The sequence below is a fragment of the Phaethon aethereus genome (genome assembly GCF_964289735.1).
Source record: "Phaethon aethereus genome assembly, chromosome: 3".
NCBI classification, from domain to species: domain Eukaryota; kingdom Metazoa; phylum Chordata; class Aves; order Phaethontiformes; family Phaethontidae; genus Phaethon; species Phaethon aethereus.
This window is the reverse complement of record NC_138576.1, coordinates 130,071,661-130,097,329: the sequence shown is the minus strand read 5'-3', so window position 1 is coordinate 130,097,329 and position 25,669 is coordinate 130,071,661. Positions and strand designations below refer to the sequence as shown.

The window sequence follows — 25,669 nt, the reverse complement described above, 5'->3', positions numbered from 1 at the left end:
AACAAATGTACAAGCACCTAAAAAGTAACACAGTGCTAAAAAACAGCCAACATGAGTTTTTCAAGAAGAAATAATGGCATACCATTCTAATCCCTTTAAGAGAATAATTGGATCAGTGAAGAAGATAGGAGCAGGGGGTGGGCTGTATCTTAACCTTTAAGACCCATAACCCTACTCCATAACTTTCCTATAAGGAACCAAGGGAAAGACTGTCTTGCTGTAATTACTGTAAGATGGGTACCTGAACGGGTGCATAAAATACTGCACTGAGAGCCCAATTATCAATGGCTGACTGTCAAACAAGACAGCTATTTCAAAAGAGGTATCATGGGGGTCAACCCTGGGCTTTAGTCTATCTAGTATTTTCATTAAGAATTTGGATGATAAAGCAGAGAGTTCACATAGAAAAAAACCCCACATGTGGCATCATGGCGGGGGTGGGAGAAGGGCATCACCAGTCCTATGGAGACCAGGTTTAAAAGTATGTTTCTAAGTGGGAAACAGCCCTAAAGCTATCATGATAAAATCTCGTAAGAACAGAAGTAAAACATTGCCTCTCAGCACAAGGAATACAAAGGTAAAAGCACTGCTCAGAGGAGCCTCCCTCAGAGCAGCTGGCACACCGGCTCCCATGGGGAATGGGACACGGTCCTCCGTACAGCCTCCAGCCCCACCTGCCCGTGACTCCTCCGTACAGACCCGAGTCCCTGCGACATGTCCTGCCAGTAAGGGGCCAACACCTTCTCTCCAAGCCTCTTTTAACTTTCAACATTTTAAAATCTGTTACAGATTAGAAATACCAAAACAAATAATGGGCAGTATTGTGTAGGCACCTTCCCACACGATCTTATTGCCAAATTACTTAAACCAGTCATTTCTTGGGCTAGGCCCAGATTTGGGCATTCAGACTGAAGTTTTTCGGCTGTTAGATCCCACCCGGTGATCACCTGGCGAACTGATGACCATCGGCTTGGCTCCTCTCTGTTCACAGCCAGGAAAAGAAGAAACACAAACAAAAATGCCCAAACATTTGCCATTCAAGCACATGTGGACTACCAGGGTCTCCTCTGACCGGTCCAGGTCTTTATTCTGTGGATACATATTCAGGTGTGGACGCCTTAAAAAAACCAAACTTTGCATTTGTCCTTAAACAATAAAAAGCCATGTGCCTTAGTCTCGGTTCTGTCCCAAGGCTGGAAATCCCATTCTTTCCGGCAGGGTTAACCGCCTCAGTGCTAAGATTAGGAGGCACCTGTCAGGAATAATTAGAAACACTGATGCACATGCTCCCGATGATTTGGTAGAAGATAACAGCTTGACATGGCCCCTGTCTGGGAAACTTAAAAGATCTCCCACAGCAGTCTTTTGCTTGCAAGAGTCTGGGAAGTCTGTGATGCAGTTCTATAACAAAAGCTACGCTACCACAAAGATCATTACACAGACACAGGGGAACGTCCCAAACACCAAGGGCTTCATGAAGCCTGGGGGTTGCTGCTCTAGCACGTACTGAAACCCAGGAGGCCACAGCAGGATAAGGTGAAGTCTGGCTCGCCAGAACAGGCGACCAGCACTGACACTTCTGCTGGGTGGGAGGAGGCGGCAAACACTGTCTCCAGCTCCTCTCCACAGAGGCAGGATGGGCCCGGGGAGCAAAGAGGCACGAAAATTTGCTGCTACAGGCTCCCTCCCTGCCCCGCTGGCAGCAGCAGTGGGGTCGGGGTCACAGCGTGAAGCTGCTATTACACAAGTGCGCCCGGCGCCTCTTCCTGCGACTGCCCGGCAGGGACGGCCGCTCTGGCCCGCTCCAACTCGGTGCTCACCGGGCCCGATCGGAGCCTCTGAGCTGCGGCACCGACTCACCACCGCTGTGGGACGGCACGTGATGAACAGCAGGAAGGAGTGCTTTCCCAGCAGCACGCATCCAGCCCCAGGCTGACACGCCGCGAGGAAAAACCTGCACCACGGAAGCGTAGACTGACAAGAGAGGATAAGCGACTGCTCACAAAGTTAAAATTCAGGCTGCAATTCCGTACTGAAATAGTCAAGCAAAACTGCGGATAATAGGCAGGGCTACACCATAAAAGGCTCTCTATAGGCATGACTAAATCTTGCTGTCACATAGTTATCTGCTTAGATCAGCAACATCTGATGCTCCTGATCCACTGTTGTGGTTGTTTGCAGGCTCGAGCCACAGGCAGTGGATGATTCAAAAGCAAGCTCTTCCTTTGTTTAAACTATCCTGCTTTATAAATTAATTGCATTTAATCACATGATCAAAGCCAGACTTTCAGTCGCTGAAGAAAACCAGTGCAGTTTAGTTATTATATTTCACAGCATATGCTACTCCAAAGTACCGGAACATTAAAAAGCAGACAGCGTTTTGCCAGTCTTCAGAGACCCGCAGCCTGATTTAACCACACCCTTACAATGAAAAGTACAAGTCAAACCAAGCTTTCACCAAGTCACAAGCAAACCAGATCTTTATTTCTTTGTCAAATACCCAGTACACTGCAGAAATCCAGGCAAAAATGCACCTGCACCACTGCTCAAATCGCTGTTTTTTTCTTCCACATTAACACCCACATAATATTCTTTATTATTCTAGTGAGAACATTACATGTCTTTGAAAGAGTCTCAATTTCAAGGACATTCTTCGTAGTGTGATATTTGCTTTAGTGCTGCTTGTTACTTTTGCTTGACTTTATAAATGAAGTTGAGGTTACATGAGAATACTTCCTCTCAGTCAAGGACAGACACAAGTATCAACCTAAAAATCACCCTCTAGTCCCAGAGAAAAAACTGTCTGCCAATTTTGCACTGGGCCAACTGTTGTGACACTGGGGTACAGGAGAAAAACAAGCAAATTAGGACTCAAGTGAGCTCACAAGGAAAATATTCTGCCCTGAGGGATGTTTACCTCCTAAATGTGGCTTATAGGCTCTTTCACAAATACTGCTCAGACTCAGCAAGACAGAGAGGCAGTGAGACTTTATGCAGCGATAATTATTTCACTTTTCTGAATACACAAGTCTCCCTCTGTTGTTATAATACGTATTCAAACATATAGCTCATCTGCAACCATTTATAAACATGTACACATAACAGAGGTATAGAAAGCTTGAAATTAGCAGCCCCTTCCTCTCTCTTGCACACATTTGTTTATCTGTTTTACAAAACTCTCACGTATCTTTTTATTTAGCTTCAAGTGTAGGGACAGTGCAGCTTTGCTGGGATTGAATGTTAGGAAGAATTAGAAAAGTAAGTTGCTGTGAAATGCCTTTCTGCTCTTAACCGTCACTGCTTTTGACTAAATTCCAGTTTTTCGGCTACAATTCATATAGTTAAAATTGGCACAGTTTTGGTCCAAGCATTGAGAACTATTTCAGCCCAATTCAGGGAAAAATACATGTGTGCCAGCAACTAAAGAATTACATATTGTCAACAGTACAGAAGTAAAAAAAAAAAAAAAAAAGGTAATCATCACAGGTAAAAAGTCCACATTGCAGCTATTTTAAGGGTAACTTTAAGGGGTGTGGAGTTGTTTTGTTTTAAGACTCAGATGCTCAATGGCTCCAACTCTGCTAGCAAAGTCAACCCCACCTTTCCAAACTGGCACAAAGACTATCATGATAAACACAGATTACACATTTTCACCTTCCCCCAAAACACAGGACAGTGTTTCTTACCTATTTGGTCCTCGGGAATCAGCGATTCGATTGGGGGGTCAAGTTCAGAGCTTTGGGACAAATAGTTCTTGACTTGGGTCATGAACTGCCGAATCGTTTGCAGCATATCAGTGCTCGAGACATGGCACTCCTTGTTTTCCTGGAGAAAGCTGACATAGTCCTGCACTAGGCATCCAAAATAAGTGCGTTTGTCCTGGGACATCTCGGCAATTTTCTTAATCATCCTCTTTTCAGGGGTCATGAAGGAACTGAAAACTCCACTAACTTTCCGTAGCTGAGATTTCACAATCTTGGGGAGAACAAAAGAACTGTTTCTTTTCTTCTTGGGCTTCAAAGGTGGTGCCATGCTCTCTTGGTCGCTTTCCCCCTCAAAATCCTCCAGGCTGCTGTTCGTGTCCCCCTCATAGCCAAACAGCGGCATGCTCCGATCAAAGTCCAGCGAGTCGGACGAGGAGGTGGAAATGCTCATGTCGCTCAGTCTCTGCCTGCCTCCATTCCACGGTATGTGTGACTCAGAGCTGGTAGCTACTGTCTTTTTGGCAGCTGCCGGAGCCGACTCAGGCAGGCCTTCACCTGGAACGCCAGCAGCTTTGGGCACACGCACCGAGCTGCAGCCAGGTCGAATTACTGCTGTGGTCTTTGAGCCACCTTCCACCTCTGAGCAAACAGCCTGCTTCTTCAGCCGAGGAGGCGGAATAGGGGTTGGTTTATTCTGCAGCAAATCCAAGCCTCTCTCTTTCTTATGGTTGACTGTTTCTGGCATGCTCGCCTGCTTTATAGTCCTGGAAAGCTGTGGACTCGTGAGGATGCTATTAATAGAAGGAGGTGGCGGCCGGGGTGGCGGGGAGCGAGGCCTCGCTGTGCCATTCACATCTTGAGTTCTTGGGCTCTGCCTTTTCAGACTTCCACTGACATCCTGGCTGTGCACTTTTAAGAAGAGGGGATTAATGAAACACAGCGCTCCGTTGGTCTGGCTGCACTCCAGCTCTGAAGGCGTTCTGGTTCGTATAGAATGCACTCCATTTATAAGGCAGAGTTGACGTGAGTCTTTACAAGCACTGTCCAAAGGCACAGGCTTACGGGGAGGTGAAGGATCCGGGGGGTTGCTGTTAGCCGGGGAGCTCCAAAAGTCTGAAAATCATCATTGCGTTAACGTAAGAACGCAAAACAGCACGCAGATAGCTTTCAGAACATTCAGCTCAGTTTCAAGTCAAAGAAATCTAGACAAGCTTTTGTTAATTCAAGGGGAAAAAAAAAAAAACTCCAAGTGAACCTCTTAAAGCACCAGCAGACATAACTGCATGCTACACTCCTAGGGCCGTTTTTACTCATTTATAAATATCACGACCAATGCATAGCTTCAAATCAGCCCACTGAACTAAGCTTAAAAATAAACCAAGAACCAGAAAAGGAATGGAGACTAACACAGTAATTCTTGCCAACTTGAGACTGAAATGAACATAAACTGCTCACTAGCATCTCACTCAGGAGAAATAAGCCTAGATTCTCAGCTGGTATTAATAAGCTCACTCCGTTCAAGACAACAGTTAGGCTAATTTACACCAGCTGATGGCCACTTATGGCAACTCAACAAAAACTTTGATTTCATTTCTTTTGATAGTGAACAGATGAAACTACACCTGAAAAGACAGCCCACATTTTGCTGTGGTGGGTGCATACATATCTTTAGCCAAGCAGACCAAACGCTCACGTGTCTAAGAGCACTGGCCTGCGGCCCTGCCTTTGCAACGGTGACACAGTTTAGCTGAGGTTTTAGACACTCATCAGCACATAAATACACTGAATGTGCAGTCCCACACCAGCAGTGTAGAAAAGCTGTGCTAAACCAGGAAGTTTCAGCTGCAGCCTCCACACCTGTCCCAGCAAAGTGTCAGCATGTTTGTGAAACTGAGTCAACAGTAAAGCCCATCAGCTCCTGAAAGTATAATGACTGAAACCAGACAAGCCCTTGAGGACACCAATAGGACTGAAATGAGGGAGGAATACCAGAGGAGGGAGATTTTGCTAAAATTTGCCAATCTTGACATGGCCCCTTTTCCTGTAGTGTCAAGATGCCTCCTTTGGGCTGTTGAGCAACGACACTTGGGCCCAACTGCAGGAACGCCAAGCACTCCACAACAGGGTCCATGCCTGGCAGCTGTGTCTTGCCTACAGGGCAGAAGACAGGAAACAGCCCCTGGTGACAGGCCACGGCCAGAGAACATATGTAGGCACAGACATATTTCTCTACATACTCATGCAACGCTGCTGTTTTTTTCCAGCTCCATGACTTCACATCCTGCTTGCATCCCTCAGCAGCCTGGCCAGTGTGCCTGGCACGTGGGCTGTTGCAAACACACATGATGTAAGCACTGCTGCAGGTAAAACACAAGACTGACCAAGAGAGGGAATCTTTTGTTCAGCACGTGAAACCTTAGAGGTCAGCAAGAGTCTTGAACCCTTTACCACTGGTTCTTCCTGATGTGGTTTGCTGGGCTAGATGCTGTTGACCTGCCTTGTGCAGCTCTCCCTCTAAGCCTACCACATAACAGAGCTCTGACACGAGTTACAACCCTCCATGCTCAGACCAGGGTGTTTTGCGCCTAAGTGTTGCTTAAGGAAAGCTCACATTTAACAGGAAAGGCCCTTGGGAGTTTTTAAGGCATCTCTTGGCTCCACAGAGTTGAGGGGCTGACTTCCTGGTGTGCTCTTTTGCATGTGCACACCTAAAACTCCACCAGAATCTCAACTTTGTTGTCTAGTTTTTGCTCACTGAAACTGTGATCTTAATCTAGCATATAGTAGGTAATTGATCCCAAATACGCCAACCACACAGACACCGATCCGCCAGTCTTCTCCTCAGCTTTCAAATGTATTAGCTTAAAGAAACAACACACACAATGCAGACAGACTGTTCAAAAGCAAGGCTAACTCTGCAGCAAGTAGGCCATGGTGCTCTCAGGTATTAACTAAGGACAAAGACAGAGTGGCTAGCCTGGAGAGCTTGCTCAACACCACCACTATTATCTCCTATGGAGAAAGTCACCTAATGTTAATCTAAGGCTTCCAGGTGTCACAGACATCATCTTCACTACAGTGTACCCCAATCAAACCTTTTTTTTTTCCTCTCCCCATCCAAGCATTCACCTGATCAACAGTTCCATGTTTTCCTCTATTCCCATGAAAACCCATACTTTCATCCAATTACCTAAACTTGTAGGTAAGCAGTGCAGAAGTCATTCCTCTCCTCTCTAAAACAAATCCCTGAACTGCATTGCTACTGCAGCAAAACAAAATGCAAAGCAGTGCAATACTTCCCTGTGCATAGCCTTGCTGAAAAGTCGCACCAAATAGTTCTAAAGAGCCTCATGCTAACACTCTGATTTTAGTGAGGATCCATTTCTAAATCAAAGATGATTCAACAATCTATTGGGACAATTCAAAAATCTACCAGGAAAAAGACTGCCGACAGTCAACCCTCCCTTCCTGCAAAAGGAAATGAGGCCAATCAGCACTTCACAGGAGTTGCTCAACAGTTCATCTGGGTGGAGCCCGCGTTTCAGATCCCACCAGGCTTTGCGTCCCCTGCAAGCTCAAGGTATGTTTTACGATGAGTCTGTATTTGGTTGTAGCAGACAAGTGATGCGAGCACATGTCCTTGCATCATCTTTTGTTATTTTAAAAATTTCACCAAATCAATGTGCATGGATACATTCTGCAGATCCTGTGTATACACTCCTCCTTTTATCAATATGCTATTGCATTAATCTCAAAAATCACCACTCTATGATCACATGTCAATCTGAACATAAGTTTTATTAACAGTGACCCTCAGTTCCTACACTCTCCTGTCAACTCCAGCAAATTATCGAACTAGTGCCTGCTATGTAAGCCCGGAACCAACATAAGCCCTCAGAGGAAAAGCTACATCAAACCTCTGCCTGGGGACTGTAAGACTTGCTTTGCCCAAGGGCTGCCTAGAGAGGGGAGAGGAGAAGGAAGGAAGGAAACAGCACTAACAAAATTATCACAGAAGGAAGGAAGAGCACCAAGGTCACAGTTTGGCAAGGACAAGGTTTGGCCTTCCCAATAAGACAAGCTGCTTTTCTAAATGAAATCTGGATCATCACTGACCACTGATACAGACTGTTTCTTCAAGCTTACAACAATCCCGCAGTGAATGACATCTATGTCGAGAACTACTTACTCAGTCCGAGCTGAGCAATCTCTTCAAGTTCAGCTTCTGTCTTTGCTGAAGCAACAGCATGAGGCAACTTCAGGGTGAATGGAAGGACATCCCTGTTGACAAAGACAAAACCAATTATGTTTTTCACAACAACATCTATAGTTTTAAAAGCATTTGTTTTCAACACTGGCAGTGGCTGAGCTCCGATTCTTACTTTCTGCTTGAGCTACGTCAGGTAGCGAGAGCCCTACACACACAACACAGTGAAAACATTACCAGCCCCAGGGCTCCTTTACATTGGAAAGCAGCCTGAAGTGCAAATGACAGTCAAGTCTCCAGGACTCTCTTTAGGCTCATTTCCACAGAGCCATCCAGTATTTTTTCCCACTACAGCAGAAGCTTTTACACCTGGGTCTTTTACAAGCATATCAATGAGATGCAAAAGTGTTATCTGCCCTTAACCCTTCAGTGAAGCTTCTTATTCTCTGACTACGCTGTTGATTGCTCTCAAAGCTGCATTCCAATTGTCAGAATAAAAATTTGAGCACTTGAGCAGCTACCCTAAAAACTTCTAAACTCAGATGTTTTGGTACTACTCTGTCCCAGGTTGAAAATGCTTCATTTAACAAAGTCTATACGGTTTTTCTTCACTGCACACTAGAAGTTCAATAGTTGTTTGCAAAGGGAGATGCATGAATGCGTGAACAAAATAAGCCAAATCCAGTGTAAAAAAGTGTAAAAAACTTTTAGACAGAGATTTTAAGGGACAACATTACTTAACCATATGTACATGTATGAGTATTACCATCAATCAATACTGTACCTCTTGCCTGCCAAATTGGTACAGATACACCTTCAAACAACAGTGCATGCTAAACTGCAAAACCTGTAGTAGAGTTACCTATGTAATTAAGAGTAAATGTGAACAAATGGAACACAGGAATCCTACATACAACTGGTGCCAACATAATTTATTTAATTTTTTTTTAAGGCTGAGAACAAGCCAACCATCTGTTGTAGCACAGACAGATAGTGGGCTTTTATCACATAAATATTCTCTATATTGTATGTTAACTTGCAGAAAAAACAGGATCTCACAATGCCACACAAATTCAAACCAAGCTAAAACACTAGCTAAAAAGTATTTGAAAAGATCCTTTCAACATCCTCCCACAGATAAGCTAGAGTCTAGAACATCATCACGGACTCAGTACAAACACAGGTAACACTTGATGACTCATACAAACTGACTGCGTGTCTATTGCAAGAAATCCCTTCCGGATTTAGGAATTCCTCCTGGTTTTGCTGTTATGTACCAAACAGTTCTCTCTCTCTCTCTCTCTCTCATGATAACCATGTATCAACTTCCCTAAGAAGTCTATACATTTTCTTCTTGCGCCTCCAGCAATCCTAGGCTGCTGCCTGAAGAGGACAAGGATGCTGGGTAGATGCTGCCACTTAAGAAACATTAGGCAAACAAAAACACTTAGGATGTTTCTTCAGTGAACGGGGAAATAAGCATCTGCTTCCAAAAGCATATCCGCAATCAAAGAACGAGCTTCATTTACTGAAATCTTTGGACAGGTTTGCAGCTGACGTAGTATTTATTACTGGTATCTGTGGATGGGTTTGCAGCTTTTTGTTGCATTTAAGACGATGCACTAGGAAAGCTTTAACACCACGTCCAAGTTGTGTTCACCACTCTTTTCACTGCTTTCGCCTTCCCCAAAGGGCAACAAGAAAAGGAACAGAACAACAAACAGGTGAAGTGCCTGCTTATGCAGTTTTGTGTGTGCTTCCTGAATGGGAGGCCTGGCTGCATCAGGATACTAAAGTCACGCTTCGCTGACGGAAATACCGTTAAGGAAATTAAAGCCACTTTGCAGAGAGAGACTCTCAGCTATGAGACTCATGCGCAAGGCAACAAGCTACCGTGTATTTGTGGGCTTACTTTTAGCAAACATGAAGCCATGCGCAGCCTTCAGCGAAAGAAACGGGATTAACTAACGCAAAGAAATCTACATTTGCTGCATGCTCCCTGTAGGCACTTCGAGGGAGTTCACCAGAGCCCGGCTAGTGCGCAGAACCGAAAGCATAACGAGATAAGGAATCTCTCGTCATTAAACTGCTTTTAAATGCAGTTTCAGCTCATTTCTCATCCGAGTGCTGACCAATTACCTATGTGGTATCTTTCATCACACGCATGTACAGCTCGGCAAAATGGAGGCCACAAAGCGGGTCTAGGCGCTTCTCTACCCACAAACAAAAACAGTAAGCATGGCTACCTAAGTACATCCCTGGTGAGCATTTCCCACACCAGAAAATCACCACTGTGGGCACTAATTGGTAACCGCATTGCAGTAAAAGGACCAAGACCATCAAAGCTGCCTCTCCCCGCTTCCTTCAGAAAACATGCAGACATGCAGTTTGGCCGTGTCCTGTCCGTGGATAAATTTCACAGAAATTCACAGAATCATTAAGGCTGGAAAGGACCTTTAAGATCATCAAGTCCAACCATCAACCCAACACCACCATGCCCACAAAACCATGTCCTGAAGTGCCACGTCCACACATTTATAAAACAGAGGTTTATAAAACTGAGATTTGTTACATATCTACCTGAAATTACATTTTCATTTAATTTGCATGAATTGAACTTGTTATCCCTGAATCCAGATCTACTTCCTATGATCAGGTCTCCTATAATGCCCTCATGACTTACCAAAGCCAAGTCTAAAATAGCACCATTTCCTGTCATGTTAGCAAATCTCTGTAGGATATTTTTATTGCCTAATTTCACTTGAAAGTAAATGTAAGGCTTGAGCATCAGTCTGGAAGTCTTCACCAGTAAACTAAAGTCAAATTGAAAACAACTTAAAAGATAAAAAGCACCAGCTATTTTTAATCTGCATACTACCTGGAAAACAAGCTGAGCAACCATAAACTGGAAAGCTGATGAGGCCATTTTTGTTGTTCACAATTTACATCCACATCTCTCAGTTGCCATATTCTACACTGTCATCCGATATTTTGCCATTATGCTCCGAAGATGCTTTTTACTAGCAATTCCAAGAAACAGACATTGCAAGATAGTTTATGGTGCTTATTAAATGAGTTACAGAGCAGTCAAGAAAGCATTACAAGGTATCAGCTAAAGTAGAGTTCAACTCGGCAACACCTCACAGCTGGGCGGGCATCGTAACACCAGCCTTCCAGTAATCAGTACCAAGACAGAGAGAGAGACTTGCTTCAGATTCTCATCTCTTATTTCTCCCATTACCTTCCAAGACTACCCAGGAATATTTGTAGATTGGCAACATCAATATAACTCTGAACCAAGTCCTTGAGATTCTCTTTTTTTTTTTTTCAAGACAGCCTAGCCAATGCGACTCAGACCATAACACCATCTTACCTGCTAATGCAGTAGAAAGCAATGAGCCTGAATAAATCAGCAAAACTTATTCCAGACCCCTCCAAGGAAAACGCTGCAAAGAAAGTTACAAAAGGGAAAGAATCACACATCTATCCACCATTTCTTAGAAAACCTTAATAAAATGCATCTCAGATTTCTGCATAAAATTAATGTTTGTACCATCAAGCTAGCTACTGTTTGGTTAAGAGAAAAGAGCTGCATGGAGGAGTACATCTCTGCTAAAGGCATTTTCAAGAATATACTGATAGTCTTGGCGGTGGGTTTGTTTTTGTATTCCACACACATGGTCTAATTCCTCGGACACAGATCAAGTGTGATTAGAATTGCACAACATTTTGCTAATAGACAATAAATCAATAACTGAGGCTTTGTTTGCCCAGGGTACTAATATACCTAATAATTCAATCTCTTATTTCCTCCTCTTGCATTCCATCCTACTCACTTGCCCTCTCCCCAGATGCGTTAGCACCTAATGTGACATGACAAATTTTCATTCACTTCAAGAAAACCATTTAATCTGAAAACCCTTTTAAAAAACCACAACTAAAGACAATTCTGCTTCGTGCCACTGCCTTGCACAATGGGGGAGGAAGACACGAGTAATGCCTTTCATTTTTTCCTGCTCCATACCATTGCTTCTTATTGATATAAATACTTGTTCACAGTAATAATGACGATTACTACTTCACTTACATTAAGCTCTCCCCGATTCCAGTAACAAATCTCATGCAATGACTACAAATATCAAGCAGAAGCAGCTCCTAGAGTGAAACAATCTAGATGTTTTGCCTCTAGACATGACTGAGTCCAGAACAGAAGAAAGAGCATTTATGAAATAAGGGTAAGGTAAGACAGGTTCCTGAAGCACATGAATACCCATCACTTGCAGCCTCAGACAACTTCTACAACGGAGTAAATGTAAAGTCTGTGATTGCTTCAGCCCACCCCTGAGCTAGAAAAGCCAGATCACAGGGGTGGATCTGCAGCTGATGTGGTGCACACGCTATCGCTGTTTCACTGGCAGAGGAACGCTTCTGAAATTCATCTCCCAAGGAGTACTTGCACTGCTGCACACACTTCAGACATCTGGGCTGAAACGATGCAGGCTCCTAGGCTTGGTGAAGAAAGCCAAAAGCCACACAAGCAGCTTTGGATACCTCAGCAATGCTTCTCAGTGAGTAGCTAAGGCATAATTTTGTCAGTGTTCCATGCTGTAAGGCCAGCTCCCCCACACCAAGGTTCCAGTGCTACTGACTATAAAGTCTGCACGTGAACCAGAGAAAAACTCAAGTCAGGTACTGATCTTCTTTCCAGCCTTTACACTGTGCCCAGAAAAAGGGATGTCTTTAAGAGAGACACTAACGATGCAGACAGTAAGCAAGCAGGTGGTCTGGGGGCAGGCTAAGAGAGGATGAGTGTTCAGATCCCTGACTACAATTAAAACCTCAGCTATGACTGGTGAGTAAGAACGTTAGTAGATACTTCCCCCTTGTGGTAAAATTTTATTAATGAAAGACAATATATTATTATTTTATTTTCTAGATGGGAGAGGGAATTCATTAGCATAACAAGCCCACAAACACAGCCTTAGATCACACTTAGATCAACCATCATTGATAGTTTTCTCCTCTCTTTGCCATGACTATTACCGATTTTCTCCAGTTTTCACTTTCTTGTTAAAATGAGCCATTTGCTCCATTTGCAGTTGCTGCACATCATACACTCAGCAGCTGCAGCTTCCTTTTTTCATTCCTATCCCTCAAACACATTTTTCACACCCTGCCTCTAAAGAGACAAGGGCAGTATTGTTTGGAAACTGACTGGAACTCTAACATTTGCTCATTGCTATTAGAAAACAGGGAACAAATGTAGTTGGAATTAAAAAGGAAAAATCATTGATCTTGCCTCAGAAACAGTTCCGAAGGGTTAAAATCCATCTAGTTATTACATTACAAAACCAAAACACACACCAAACCACTGCACCCAAATTTGTAGACAGAGAGAGCTCATGACAGGGTTGCATCCAAGCAGAGTCCCCTGAGTACAAGGAAATGCAAGGACATTTCATTGACAGCAGACAGGATTATAGACTGTGTTTCTACAGAAGATGATAACTACCCACAATAATCAGTGAATCCTGGATTCAGCAACATACATAAAAGAAATATTCCAGTTGTGTCCAGCACAGACTTAAGCGTTTCTGTGTATCTTTCCTTCTCCAGGATATGCCTGACCCAGAGTCCTCCGAACACAGCGCTAGACAGCACTGTAGGCAGTCTGCAACACTATTTGCATGACTTTGGGTATCATCTTCTGCTGCGGGTTTCACCAGTGCAGAGTGCTCCTTCCTCATACAGGATGAGAAATAGCTGAAAATTATGTAACTCAAAACTTACTGTATGTGCTTTCTTTTATTGCAAATTCTTTTAGGCAGGACCCACAGTCACTGGGCAGACGCAGAGAGATGACTTTCTTCTGCAATCTTGCAGATTTCCTAACCAGAAATATCTGTTGTGGAGAAGGCAAAAGGACATGTTTTAGCTTCATCACAGATGCCTTAGTAAGAGAAAGATTATAGACAAGAGGAACAAGAACAACTTCATGATCTCTAATCTGTATAAGACATCTCAGAATTCTACCCAGCTGTTACTGTATGAGGTCCAACAGCTTAGTGTAAAATGGCAGCAGAATATTTAGAAAAGCATCTCATCCCTGTATAACACAGACATGTGATACCAAGTCCATTATGCCCTTCTCTGAGCTCTCCAGTTGAACACGCAGCAAATCCCAAGCCTTAACTCAAGCTGCAGAGTCTGGAGGAGACTGATGGTGGAGTGTCCCACTGTGTCCCACCAGCCCGTTCATGCAATCCTTCTGCACCAGGATGGAGGCAGCATTAGAAACATGCCATCAGCCCCATCCAAGCAGACAGGGCCTGGTTTCCATCATAGCAGCTTTAACGCAGGCACCGGTGAAGGACAAAATGCTGACATTTCCCATTTATCTACTGCTTTCTCATTATGGGGGAAATACACCTGTTACATACAACAAGGTCCAGCTTTGGAGCTGTAATTGCAGCAGTCTAGTCCTCAGCTCCAGAGGACCCCAAACTAGTCCTCCAACGTATCAGCCCAGGTAATGGGTCACATTCCAAACTGGTCCAGCTGCCAAGCGCTCAGGAAGCCCTCACTTGGATTACTCAAAGCATGGAAGAAATGGGGGTGCGATATTGGCTGGCTGGTTTGTGGGGTTTTTTTTTTTTGTTTGTTTGGTTTGTTTTGTTTGTGGGTTATGGTTAGATTATTGTCGTTGTTGTTGTTTTTAAACACTTGCATCAAATAAATTGAAATGTAATTTCTTACCCCAGGAGGCTGGGTCTGCAGAATTTCCACGGCTTCGGCATCGTTCAGACCAAGCTGCAGCCACACAGGGTGAGTATGAAGGAGCTTGTCCAATATGCTTAGCTTGTTGGATAGGCTGTCATATCCAGAGTCCCGGGGACAGCTTTTTACATCATTTTTCTCAGGAGAGACATTATCCATCTCTTTTATTAGACTGTGAAAAAAATTTTAAAATTTGGATTAGACATGCTAACCTCCTGGACTGGTATTTCTTCTACTGAGAATTCATGTAATTAGTGTACACAAAAATTCTCTTAGCCGTAAGATTTCTTTCTTTCACTTGTCTTCAATTCATCAGCTAGCTTTAAGATAAGCCTTAGCATTCTTCGATTAGCTTGCTGAAATTCGGTAATCACTTCAGATTCAGGAGTATATATATACGTGATTGCTTGAACATTTCGCCTCCTTTCTTTGTTATGTTCACATTTGGGAAAACTTCTCTTCAAAAGGTATTTATATGCAATTCAGGTATTTTTATTCCCAGAGAGACTGCAAAAGCTACAACCCACAGAAATCTTCCTCTGCCCTGCCTGTCAGAAAAATCTGTTCAATACTCTGACTATGGAGCAACCCACTACCTGTTGGCGATCACTGCACCAAACACAAGCACTTTGTCTGCTTGTAGGGATTATTTCCACAGCAGAAGCACACAAACTAGCATCTTGTCATCTTTTCCCCAGACTACTGTCTCTGCTCCACCAGGCCTATCATCTTTCGCAGCTGCATATCCATCTTTGCTCCCCTCTGCTAACGAGCGGTCAGAGACCTCAATCCAGGGAAAAAAGGAGAAAGGAAAAAAAAAGGGGGGGAGGAGGGGAAGGTTACATCCCGCAAATAATCCTAAAGCACAGCTTCATTAAGAAATCATCCTAAGTGGCAGGCATTTTTCACGGTTCATGCTCTAAATATTTACATTTTTGCCATTTTGCTATGAAAGGTCCTTACCTCACATTTTAGTACTACACTTCCCAGGATCAGAAGCAATTAAGGAATTGTATATTTATGCTCCTAATTCCTTTGGTTCTGGATCGACTCCTGTGTGAGGAATAAAGGCTAACCTAAATGTGAATGCGGCAAACTAGCACAAAGTTAAAATCAGTTTGGGGCAGGGCAGCTGAGCTACTGCTAAATTCAGTAATGAAGTACTGTTCTTGGAGGCTGCAGATACTTGTCACCCATTAAAAAATCCAAATAAATAGAATACTTGGAGAACTCCTTTTGTTGTGCAAAGCTTCACCATCATTGACATAATACAGAACACCCAGTACGATTGCACACATGTGGCTGGTTCAAATTCCTCATTTTTGAGCTAGAAGTACATCCTGTGATTCTTCCAGTGCCGAAATCACTACAGAACAGTTCCTCTGGTAACAGCTTCCCAATGACAATAATTGAGCATAGACAAAAAACACCCTGCCAGCTCAAGATCTGACTCGCCAAGATGTCAGGCACAGAGGCTGCATTCTCCCTACAGACCTTTTCCCGTGGCAGAAGAGGTCCTGAGCGGCAGAGGGCAACGCAGCTGCGTTTCCCTGCTGCAAACTCTTTCGCAGCTCTTCCGAACTCCGTGTTCTGGACAGGCAGTAAGCATCATTAACAGCATTTACCACCTTCATTATGCCAGCTGCTGTACCCAGAGCAAGCGGGTAGAGACTTCACAAGCACAGGAGTACTGAATACTTAAAAACAAAACAAAAATTCCACCCACCGCCCCCCACAAAAAACCCAATCCCACAACAAAGAAGAACCCTTTGAATTCCTCACAATCACCTGATTAATTCAAGTTTACAGCAACTTCTTATTCTGTACCTTAGATGCTTGCAAAATCTGCTGTATATTATGCAACAATTAAATTCCTCTCCTGGTTTTACTTTTGGGGTTTTGGGGGTTTTTTTGGTGGTTTGTTTGGCTTTTTCCATGATGTTTTTTTTGTTCGTTTGTTTTACAATGACTGCCAATAAAAGACAATCTGACTAGGTCACATTAAACTCAAAATTGAAACACAAAACACCATGGATGGTCTGCTTTAATGCAGGGGTACTACACTAGTTCCTCTCCAGTGGGAGAGGAGTTTCAACACAACTCACAATGAATTAAAGAAAATACATGATTCATGCAAGTTTCCTTAGATTTAAGAAAACCCATAAGCATGTGGGAAGTAAACAGAGCTAACTGCCAAGACAATGCTGTTCTGCATCCTGATTAGACTTAGCTCACAGTAAAAAGGACAAGGAACAGGTTGAAGCCTGTAACCAGGCTGATCCTCTCTCTCATGCCCACAGGGCTCTATCATACACCTCGATCACGTATCTACAAAGCAAATGCTCCTGCCCTCCCTCTCACTACAGCAATTTTCTTTTGGTCTCTCAAGTCCTACATATACCTCTTGCTCTAACCTTGAAAAACCTAAACTTCTAACATTTCTCTCATTTTTTTGTGGGACCTGGGACAACAAGCCAATCTGCTCTCTGAAATTACCACCAACCTCCCCAATCTCCTGCAATGGCAAACACCAGCCTGAAGAATGGACCTCCTCTCTTTGGGGTCTGGACACGGTGAAAGGGCATCCAGCTTGTGTGCACATCCTATCAGCACGACCATGGGTTTGCAGCGTTGAATTTAACTAAGCCAGTCGCTGTAGGATTTACACCCCCGCCAACTGCCCACCCCGCTCTGCGGAAGGACTCACTCACCCTTCTGGGGGCATGAGAGGAGTTGTAGGAGGACCTAGACGACCAACAGCATTTGAGGGATTCAGTCAGCTCTGACATTATGGAGAAGGGTGGTTATCAGCCCAAATGAAACAGCAACCCTGGGTTTAGCCTGTCATCTCAGACACACTCACCAGCCGGGCGGAGGGTCATAGTGAGAAGCCAGGTTTGATACTATAATGAAGATAAGGACTCTAACTTGCATTTGAATGTGTCCACATTTCCTTCACTCCATTTTTTGCCTGGATTTGCCTCTGTTTTTAGGGTACTTTCACACCAGGATCATGTTACCAACGCAGAGTGAGAGAGAGAGAGAAAAGGTCTGCTCTTTGCCCACGGCAGCAGGATGCTCAGCATCTCCCCAGTGGTGCAGCTTAACAAGCCTTGCTGCCAACTCTTTGCCATGGTTTGCAAAAGACAGCTCTGTGTCCAGATTCATAGTTCTCCCACTCCACTGTTACTCAGCAGCAAGGAATACTCCTCGTTTCTTTCCCAGTCACAAGGACAAAGAGAACAGCAACAGGCAGGTAAAGTGAATCTTTCTAAAATTGCAGATGAGTGTGAACCTTGCTCCAGTCCCACCAAAGGCTCCTCATAGTTAAACCAGTTTGATTCCCCACTGCAAAAGTGCCCGGATTCCTGTAAATCCTGCAATCCAGCAGGCCTTAACTGCACCACCCTGGCCGACACAGCCATACTGAGCATCAGCTGGGAGAGGACGGAAAGCCTCTGCTGCGCATTACCTCTGCTCCTCAGCAGCTGGACTGCCGCTTTCTTCTCCATCCCATTACAGTTGAAAGGACAAGACAAAGCTGCTGGGGAAAAGGTTGTTGGATACTTGCCTATCTGTCAACAACAACAGAGGGAATTCACCATGCAAGACAGAAGAGAACTCCACTGAAGTTAATAACTGCTGTGGAAAAGGTAAAAGAAACAGGCCCGAGGGCTGTGCAGTGCAAAACGTGAGGGAGGGAGTGAAGTTCTGCCCTTGTTTCTGTCATGGTAGCAGAGCAGGAAGGGAATAAGCTGCAGCAGCTGCCACCACCAGCAAAGCATCCCTGAATCATTCCACAGGCACCGAACGCTCCAGGAAAACTGGGGCTTCACAGCCTTCCCTACAGAGGGACAGCAGCAAGCTTTGTCCCCTCACTGTCATTCACAGAGACAACAGACACCCAGGGGTCCTGGGGCCTTCGAGGGAGACTGAGTGTCTCCTAAGAGACCATCTGGATGCCACCCGCCATGTCATGCATGCTTCCCCATCCTAGGCAGGCCTGGGCCACCACTGCATGCAGAAGCTCTTTAGTCACCCTTTCAAAGGTCGCCAGTACAGCGCAGGTCAGGTTTTATCCCATTTATGCCCTTTCCTGACTGCTCCACTCACTTGCATTACTGAGACATGCGTCTGCGCCGTGAAAAAGTCCATGCGTCAAACACCATGAAGTATTGAAATGGATGACATGAGCGTCCCACTTAAAACATGCTTTTACCAGGCCCTTTATGCCTGGCGTTCACATGCTTACAAGCCAAAGCTGTAGACCCACTTACCTGAATCATTCTCAATACTGCTTGGGCCATACATGTAAAAAGGGGAGACAAGCCCAAAATATAACTGGGGGGACGAGTATAAATCTGAAAGTCACCACACAACCACAAAAAACCCAACAAAGCCACAAAACCAACCAAACAAAACCCACACACCACAACACTAGAGCTGCAGACACACAATTTCATGTGCTTATTGTTTCTCAATGAACTTAAGAGCTCTTGCGACTGCTGCCTTTCTAAAACTGTTCTGGGTGCATGTGGATATATAAGGTGAAAAACCAGAAAGGAAAACAGACACTCCTTTTAGCTCATATTTCTCTAGATGCAAATCCAGGTGTCACATCAAGAAACCAACTTCGAACCGTAGAACACAGTAATAAAAGCAACCTACGTTAATTACAAGGTTTTAAACTAACTACAAAGAAATAAAGTTATGCTAGTAAATGCATCCTTGTGGGCAGTCTAGTTTAAATAAGAACTCTGGAAAACCTTAGTTGAAATTACTGTAATCTTGCTCTGTAATTCTATATAAACAAAAGATATCAGTGCACTACTAGTTATGTAATTTATACCAACTTTGATACAACTTCTTCCTTACATAGAAGCACACAGTTCAGAATTAGGTAGTCATACAAAAATTGACCTCAATCAGTTTAGTCAGATTTCTCATTTTACACTTATCGTCTTAAAAGCGACAGAAAAGAATTAATTTCTTTTTTATTGGAAGGCTATTATTTCAATATGAAACTGAGTTCAGTTAGGTAATTGTGGAAATGACATTATTAACTTTTTAATGTTAGCTTTACGTACGTATTTTAGTCAAAAGGTATTTTGCACTCAAAATTAACAAATTCAGTTTAAAAAAATCCTTTAAAAAAAGAGTAAAAAAATCCCCGGGATCTGTAAAATGGGGAGATTTAGTTGACTGTTTCCAGCTAAGCGTTTCCTCCAAGATTTTAGAACTAGTAGATCTTAGTCTTTCATGCATATGGTGTATTCAAACATAGAAGCCGCCTTTTCTTAACTGAAAATTAGCTAATGGTCATTGAAATTAATTAGCAGAATCCACCGAAATGGAGAAAGTATCCTTTCTGTCCCTGTAAAAGAACTGTGCTTTCAAAAGCTTTAAAACATGAATGATGTGCAGCCAGGGGCATAGCCAAAGGCTTTAATTAGTTCAGCTGTCTTCTGTTCTTTGCCACTTGGGCAAGGGTACTACTCAATGTTTTATGCAAATAATTTAAACACATATTGTAGTAAGTTTTAGCACATTTAAAAATATTTCTAGAAAGAAAAAAGCCAAAAAACATGGATGTAAGTTTAAGTAACAAATTATTATCCACTTCATTAGCTCACTACCATGAAGAACAAAGCCCACCAGCTCCAGAGCTGGCCCAGGCCATGCAGTCAGATAAAACAGTAGGCCTGCATCAGTTGCTTTCCTCTTGCAACAAATATTTCAACAAAAAAGTACAAAAATGTGTTCTCTTATTAACACAATGATTAAAATACTGAATATCCTCCAGATATCAATTTAACAGGCATTACCAAGCAAGCACAACAGCCATAGCAAAGCCAAAATGCCAGGGTCCCACCATGCCCACTTAAAGGTGTAACTTCAACATTACAAATTTCCACAGTCCACACCTCTGTGGCATGACCTATTTTAAAAAGCCAGAACTTCCCTGCCCATTGCAGGGGGGTTGGACTAGATGACCTTAAAAGGTCCCTTCCAACCCAAAGATTCTGTGATTCTATGAACTTTTATCTGCACAGTATTACACACCTCAAATCATTTTAAGGTTAAAGAAATGTCGCCATCTACTTATTTTTAACATGCAAGATACTCACGTATAAATGAACTTAAAACACATAACCCACAAACGCATCAGCTCATAACAGGCAATATTTTACTTCCTAACCTGAGAACATGAATAAATCAAGTTGCTGTATGTTGAATCTTCACAGAATCACTTGAAGCAACAGACATTTTTAGTCTTAACAGCGTGAAAGCACAGCTCATTGCCACAGACAATGGAAGAACACGAGTAGTTTCCTGCTTTAGACATTCATCAGTATCCAAGGTTTGTAACAAGGAAGCAGAAGTGAAGTTCAGTTGCTTTTAGAAGGTAGTAAGGCAAATACACAGAACAAATGACTCTCTGGTCACTCCTCCTGCACAAAGGCAAATTCCTTGAATCGAGAGCAAGACTACCTACAACCCCTATGCTGCTAGGATGAAAAATGCTAGGACAAAAGCCACCCACAACAAAAACGTTCCTGTCATGGTACGCCTCCAGGACTATGAAAATAAACATTTTAATCACCTTCGCAAATCAGCAGATTCATCTTCCACCGTGAGGTCTGTCTGTACCATCTCCTGTTTCAGTTCTCCGATTTCTGAGGCAATTGTGTCAATGAGCTAGAAAGGGACAAAAATAGTATGACGTCAAGTGAGTGGAAGAGGCGTGGAAAAGAAGCCCAGGCAAGGTTAGTCACCAGAGATTACAAACTTTTTTTTTTTTTAAATCACATCCTATTTGGACTTCCCCTTGCAAAGGAAAAAGTCAGGGTTGGGGCCACTTATAATCATTCTTGGAGGAAGAATAATTCCTGTTTTGTGCCAGTACAAAACCTTCCACGTTAGCTAGCTTTTTTATTTAAACATATTAAATCTGCAGCCTCAACATATCATACAACAGCTTAAAAGAATTAATTGATTTGATTGTTTGTAGCATTTACTTTCTCAAAGAAAAAAAATATAATTAGAAGAGCTCCACCTGCAAGAGTTATTTCAGAAAGGACACTAAGCCAGTGTTAAGATACTGTGGTGGATGAAAAGTAACAAAGCAAGAAGGAAACGGGCGGCTGCTTTTCACATTAGGTCTTGGACTGCACTGGAACAGAACAACTCAGAAGAGAATTGCCTTGTAACCCTTCAGCTCAGGTGGAATACAACCCTAATTTTGGACATGAGGGCAAGAATGCATTGTAAAATGGGCAAGATTAGCACTAGGGCTGCATCCTGAGAAATACAGCGTTTGCTAGCCAGATGTCTGGGAAATGTTCTGTTGAGCAGAAACCAACTATGAAGTTTGCAAGGCACGCCGTCTTGGACATCCTTTGCAGCAACTACATCAAGTTTTCTTGACACGTTGCACCATGACAGAATACAGCAGTGTTCCTCCCCCCGCCCGCCTCCTGTAGTGAAACCTAATGAAAAGGTCTGCCGCGATGCCATCCTCTGCCACCACCGCTGTGCCTCAGAGCAGACAAACTTGGCAGACCAAGTAAAAGCAGCTTTCCAGTCCAAGTTCGAACAGTCTTCATAGTCACCCACACGACATGACACTGAGTCCCTCCTGCGTTAGGTAGCTCAGTACAGCAGCGTTTTCAAAGAATTGCAGGCAATGTTTTCCTAGACTGTTTTACTGGGGGTCTTCCTAACCTCAGGAATTTGCACCCTCCTCTGCTGTGCACCATTATTCTGATCAGTTAAAAAAAAATTTCAGTCTCTGCTTACAACAGGCCAACTCCGTTAAGTATACCTTGAGTGAGAATGAATTACCATACACTATATTCATACCATAAGCTTCTTTCTGTCAAGGTCAGAGCTCCTAGCCATACCGTACCACTGGCGTTACAGTTTATAAGGATCTTCCATCTGCTGACTCTCAAACACCCCGAGTCACTGCGGCGAGGCGTGAGCAATGCCTTCCTGACCACGAGAAAGAGCAGCAGGAGGAACCCGTGTCATCCTGACGGACCAGCTTCCCACCTCACTGTGGCACTCAGCCCCCTATGAAACAGCACCTTCAAAAAAAACCCCAAAAAAGCCACCAAGTGCCCCGCTAGGCACAGCTAAATTCACTCCTCCTTTTGTGTAAGGGATGAATCCGGCCCCCACACTGGCTTTACACGGTGAAAAATACACGTGCCGCTGCTGTCGGATGAGCCTCGCTAGAAAGCCCTTGCGTCATCATGCATCTCTGACGGTGGTTATGGGCAGCCACATCGCCTTTGCGGGAAGCCTTGGCCCGGGTGCTCAGAGAGCAGTACCACGTTCTTGCCAGTACACGGCTGGCTGCATCTTACAGATCACACCGCTCTGTTTTTTCCTCTTTTAAAGGCTCTACAGCCTTAGCATCATCATCCTTAATAAATTTATTTTTGTAATCCTCTGAAACACAATAGAGCTGCAATTCTCACTGACCTGATAGAGGGGAGCTTCAGGCTGTGGTGTGCTGCCCTCGAACAGGGAGGTTCCACTTCTTCCCTTGGCCTGGCTTGGCTATTTGTCTAGCCCTGTTAGCTGGTCCAGCTTGCTGAAAGGTTGGAAGACTTTTTCACTTGGTTTTTTTGGTTAGTTCTCTGCTGGCTTAATGACCCAAACCTAATCTCTGAGGGGGTCAGACAAGCTCCAGAGTGGACGCCAGGAAACGGAGGACAGCACCAGGCTGGGAATACGGCTGCCCCTTTCAGCAAGTCACTAGAAGCCATCAGCCCCCATGTGAAATCACACTCAGCCACCCCAGCAAAGAGCCCAGGGTTTGGGGCTGTTGGCGCTGACCTCGGAACAGAGAGCCTATGCCCTGTTTAGGCACCCCAAACTAGCCAACAGCTGCATCAGCCACCTAAAACTCTGCCATCTGGCAAGGTCACCTCCGGAATTCAGACCACACGGGTCTTCCGGCCACCTATTCAGTCGCAGGAAACATGCTTTTGGGCTGACACTAATGAAAAGAATAACTACCAGCCTCCACACGGAACAGAAAGCTGCACATCCCTATCACGCACTGTATTCGGAGTGGATGTGTGCACGTCGCGGTCTAAGAAACAGCTCCCAGGATATTTAATAAAATATTTTTCTTTTTAAATTAACACCCAAAATTACAACAAGCCATGTCAAGATTTCAAGTCAACCATTAAAACAACAAAAATTAAATACATTTTTTAATCATGTGGATCGCTGTTCATGTTTTAAAGCAAAAGCAAGCAATTGATCTACGGGAATTCTCTGGCTTACAAACCCAAACTACAGCTGATGTACTTAGCCAATTTTTTTTAACAGGAATCCTTCTGTACAGTAATTCTTCCGTACCTGTAGAGAGATCCACTAATTCAGTTCAATAGTCAATTAATTCAAAACAGAGAAGCTCACAAGTGTAAAAAGACAGAAAAATTGCGCTTCTCTTCCAAGCTGTAACTAAGCAGCAGACTTAGAAGGATCAGCTCTACCAGGCCTAAACATCTGATGAGCAATCTCCAACAGTCTCTAGCTACAATAATCACTCTTAAAACTATTCAATTAGTTTCAAACATGAATGTGCTTTCTTAAAGTTAGTCCTAAATAACTAGTGTCATTCTAAAATACTGACACAATAGCTATCTTCTTGTTATTCGTATCACAATGTATGAAAGCAAGTAAAAATAAATACATGTTGAGAAAGAAATACATGGTTTAGAAAGAAATATGCAATTTGCCATTTTTAAATAAGGAGTGTGACAAGTATATGGCAAAGATGGAGCACACCTTTGTGGAACAAGATACAGTCGAGGTTTAATTACAGGCTATCAATTACGTAAATTAGGATTTCCTGGATTAAAATCCCATCTTATAACTGATGGTGCTTCATAGTGGAACATACAGACAAGAGGCTTGCTTTATTAAAGAGAAGTTCTAATGTCAAAACAGAAGCCAAAAATACTCAGTTTTAAGTTCCTGCTAAATTTCCTTAGGCTTCATTTGTTACTAGGTTCGCCAAGTGCAACGAAGCAGTCAAACACAACCACATGAGTTGTTACTGCTAAGTAAGACATACGCTGCTGACACAAGTCTTACTATGTCTCTACAGCTTTTGTAGCCTTCTTATCCCTTCTGGTTCTGCTGAAGTTTTTCATCTCAGTTCCCTGAAACAGCTCATAATTGCTCAGCACAGTCTTCTGTTTGCCTTTTTTACTCTCTTACTCTTCACACCTTTACCTACATCTTGGTATACATCTCACCACTTCCCTGCGCTGTATCTTCTGTCCTCCATTGCAGAGAGACATGTTTTAAGTTAGCCCCTTTTTCAAGCACGCGAACACAAGACTTGCAAATTTTAATTTACTTTAGTGCCAGGAAACGGAACTTTTAAATTAAGACATAGGTGAACTTAAATTAAGGCAATATCCTTGTCTTCCCAGCCACACTGAGCACTAGGCTTCTGCCTTCTGTATCAGCGTCCCAACAGTATGTTTCCCAGATGAAATCCTCCCAGTCTCTCCAGCAGCTGAATGAGTAAAGTGGAATTCATTCTCTGTCTACTGTGAAGTTTCTAGTATTTTCAGATCTCCTAACCTCCCAACTGCTCCAGTAAGGTAGTGTGCAGCCCTTCCTTGCTACAGCGATTCTTTGCTGCTGTTAAAATCTTTCCAAAGTTGCACCTGAACACAACTGAGAGTTGAATTATTATTTGAACTGATCAGATTACAGCCTTTTCTCTTGTCCCACCAGATAGACACAAAGGCTCTAACACTGTCTGCAGAGTCATGAACGCAGCCACGTCAGGAACAGAACTGCCTTATGTGCTTCATCCTGCAGTAACAGCTGAAAAATTAACTTTTCTAACAGAGGAAGCAAGGCTCGGTTTTCAGTTTTAAATCACATCGCCCCCTGAAGATGCTTCCGATTCACTGTGAGAGTGTGAAGTTTTTCCAAGCAC

The 25,669-nt window shown here is 43.4% G+C and overlaps 1 protein-coding gene across 1 annotated transcript in view; it reads right to left on the bottom strand.

Moving 5' to 3' along the window:
• The window catches only part of RIN2 (Ras and Rab interactor 2), a gene marked incomplete at both ends in the record, with an annotated part of 50,999 nt that overhangs the window by 13,574 nt on the left and 11,756 nt on the right, over positions 1-25,669 (bottom strand). Inside the window, 6 exons of the mRNA XM_081997958.1 lie at positions 3,687-4,817; positions 7,894-7,985; positions 11,285-11,357; positions 13,702-13,813; positions 14,668-14,860; positions 21,293-21,387. Coding sequence (XP_081854084.1) covers positions 3,687-4,817; positions 7,894-7,985; positions 11,285-11,357; positions 13,702-13,813; positions 14,668-14,860; positions 21,293-21,387 — 1,696 coding nt within the window. The remainder of the gene's footprint in view (positions 1-3,686; positions 4,818-7,893; positions 7,986-11,284; positions 11,358-13,701; positions 13,814-14,667; positions 14,861-21,292; positions 21,388-25,669) is intronic.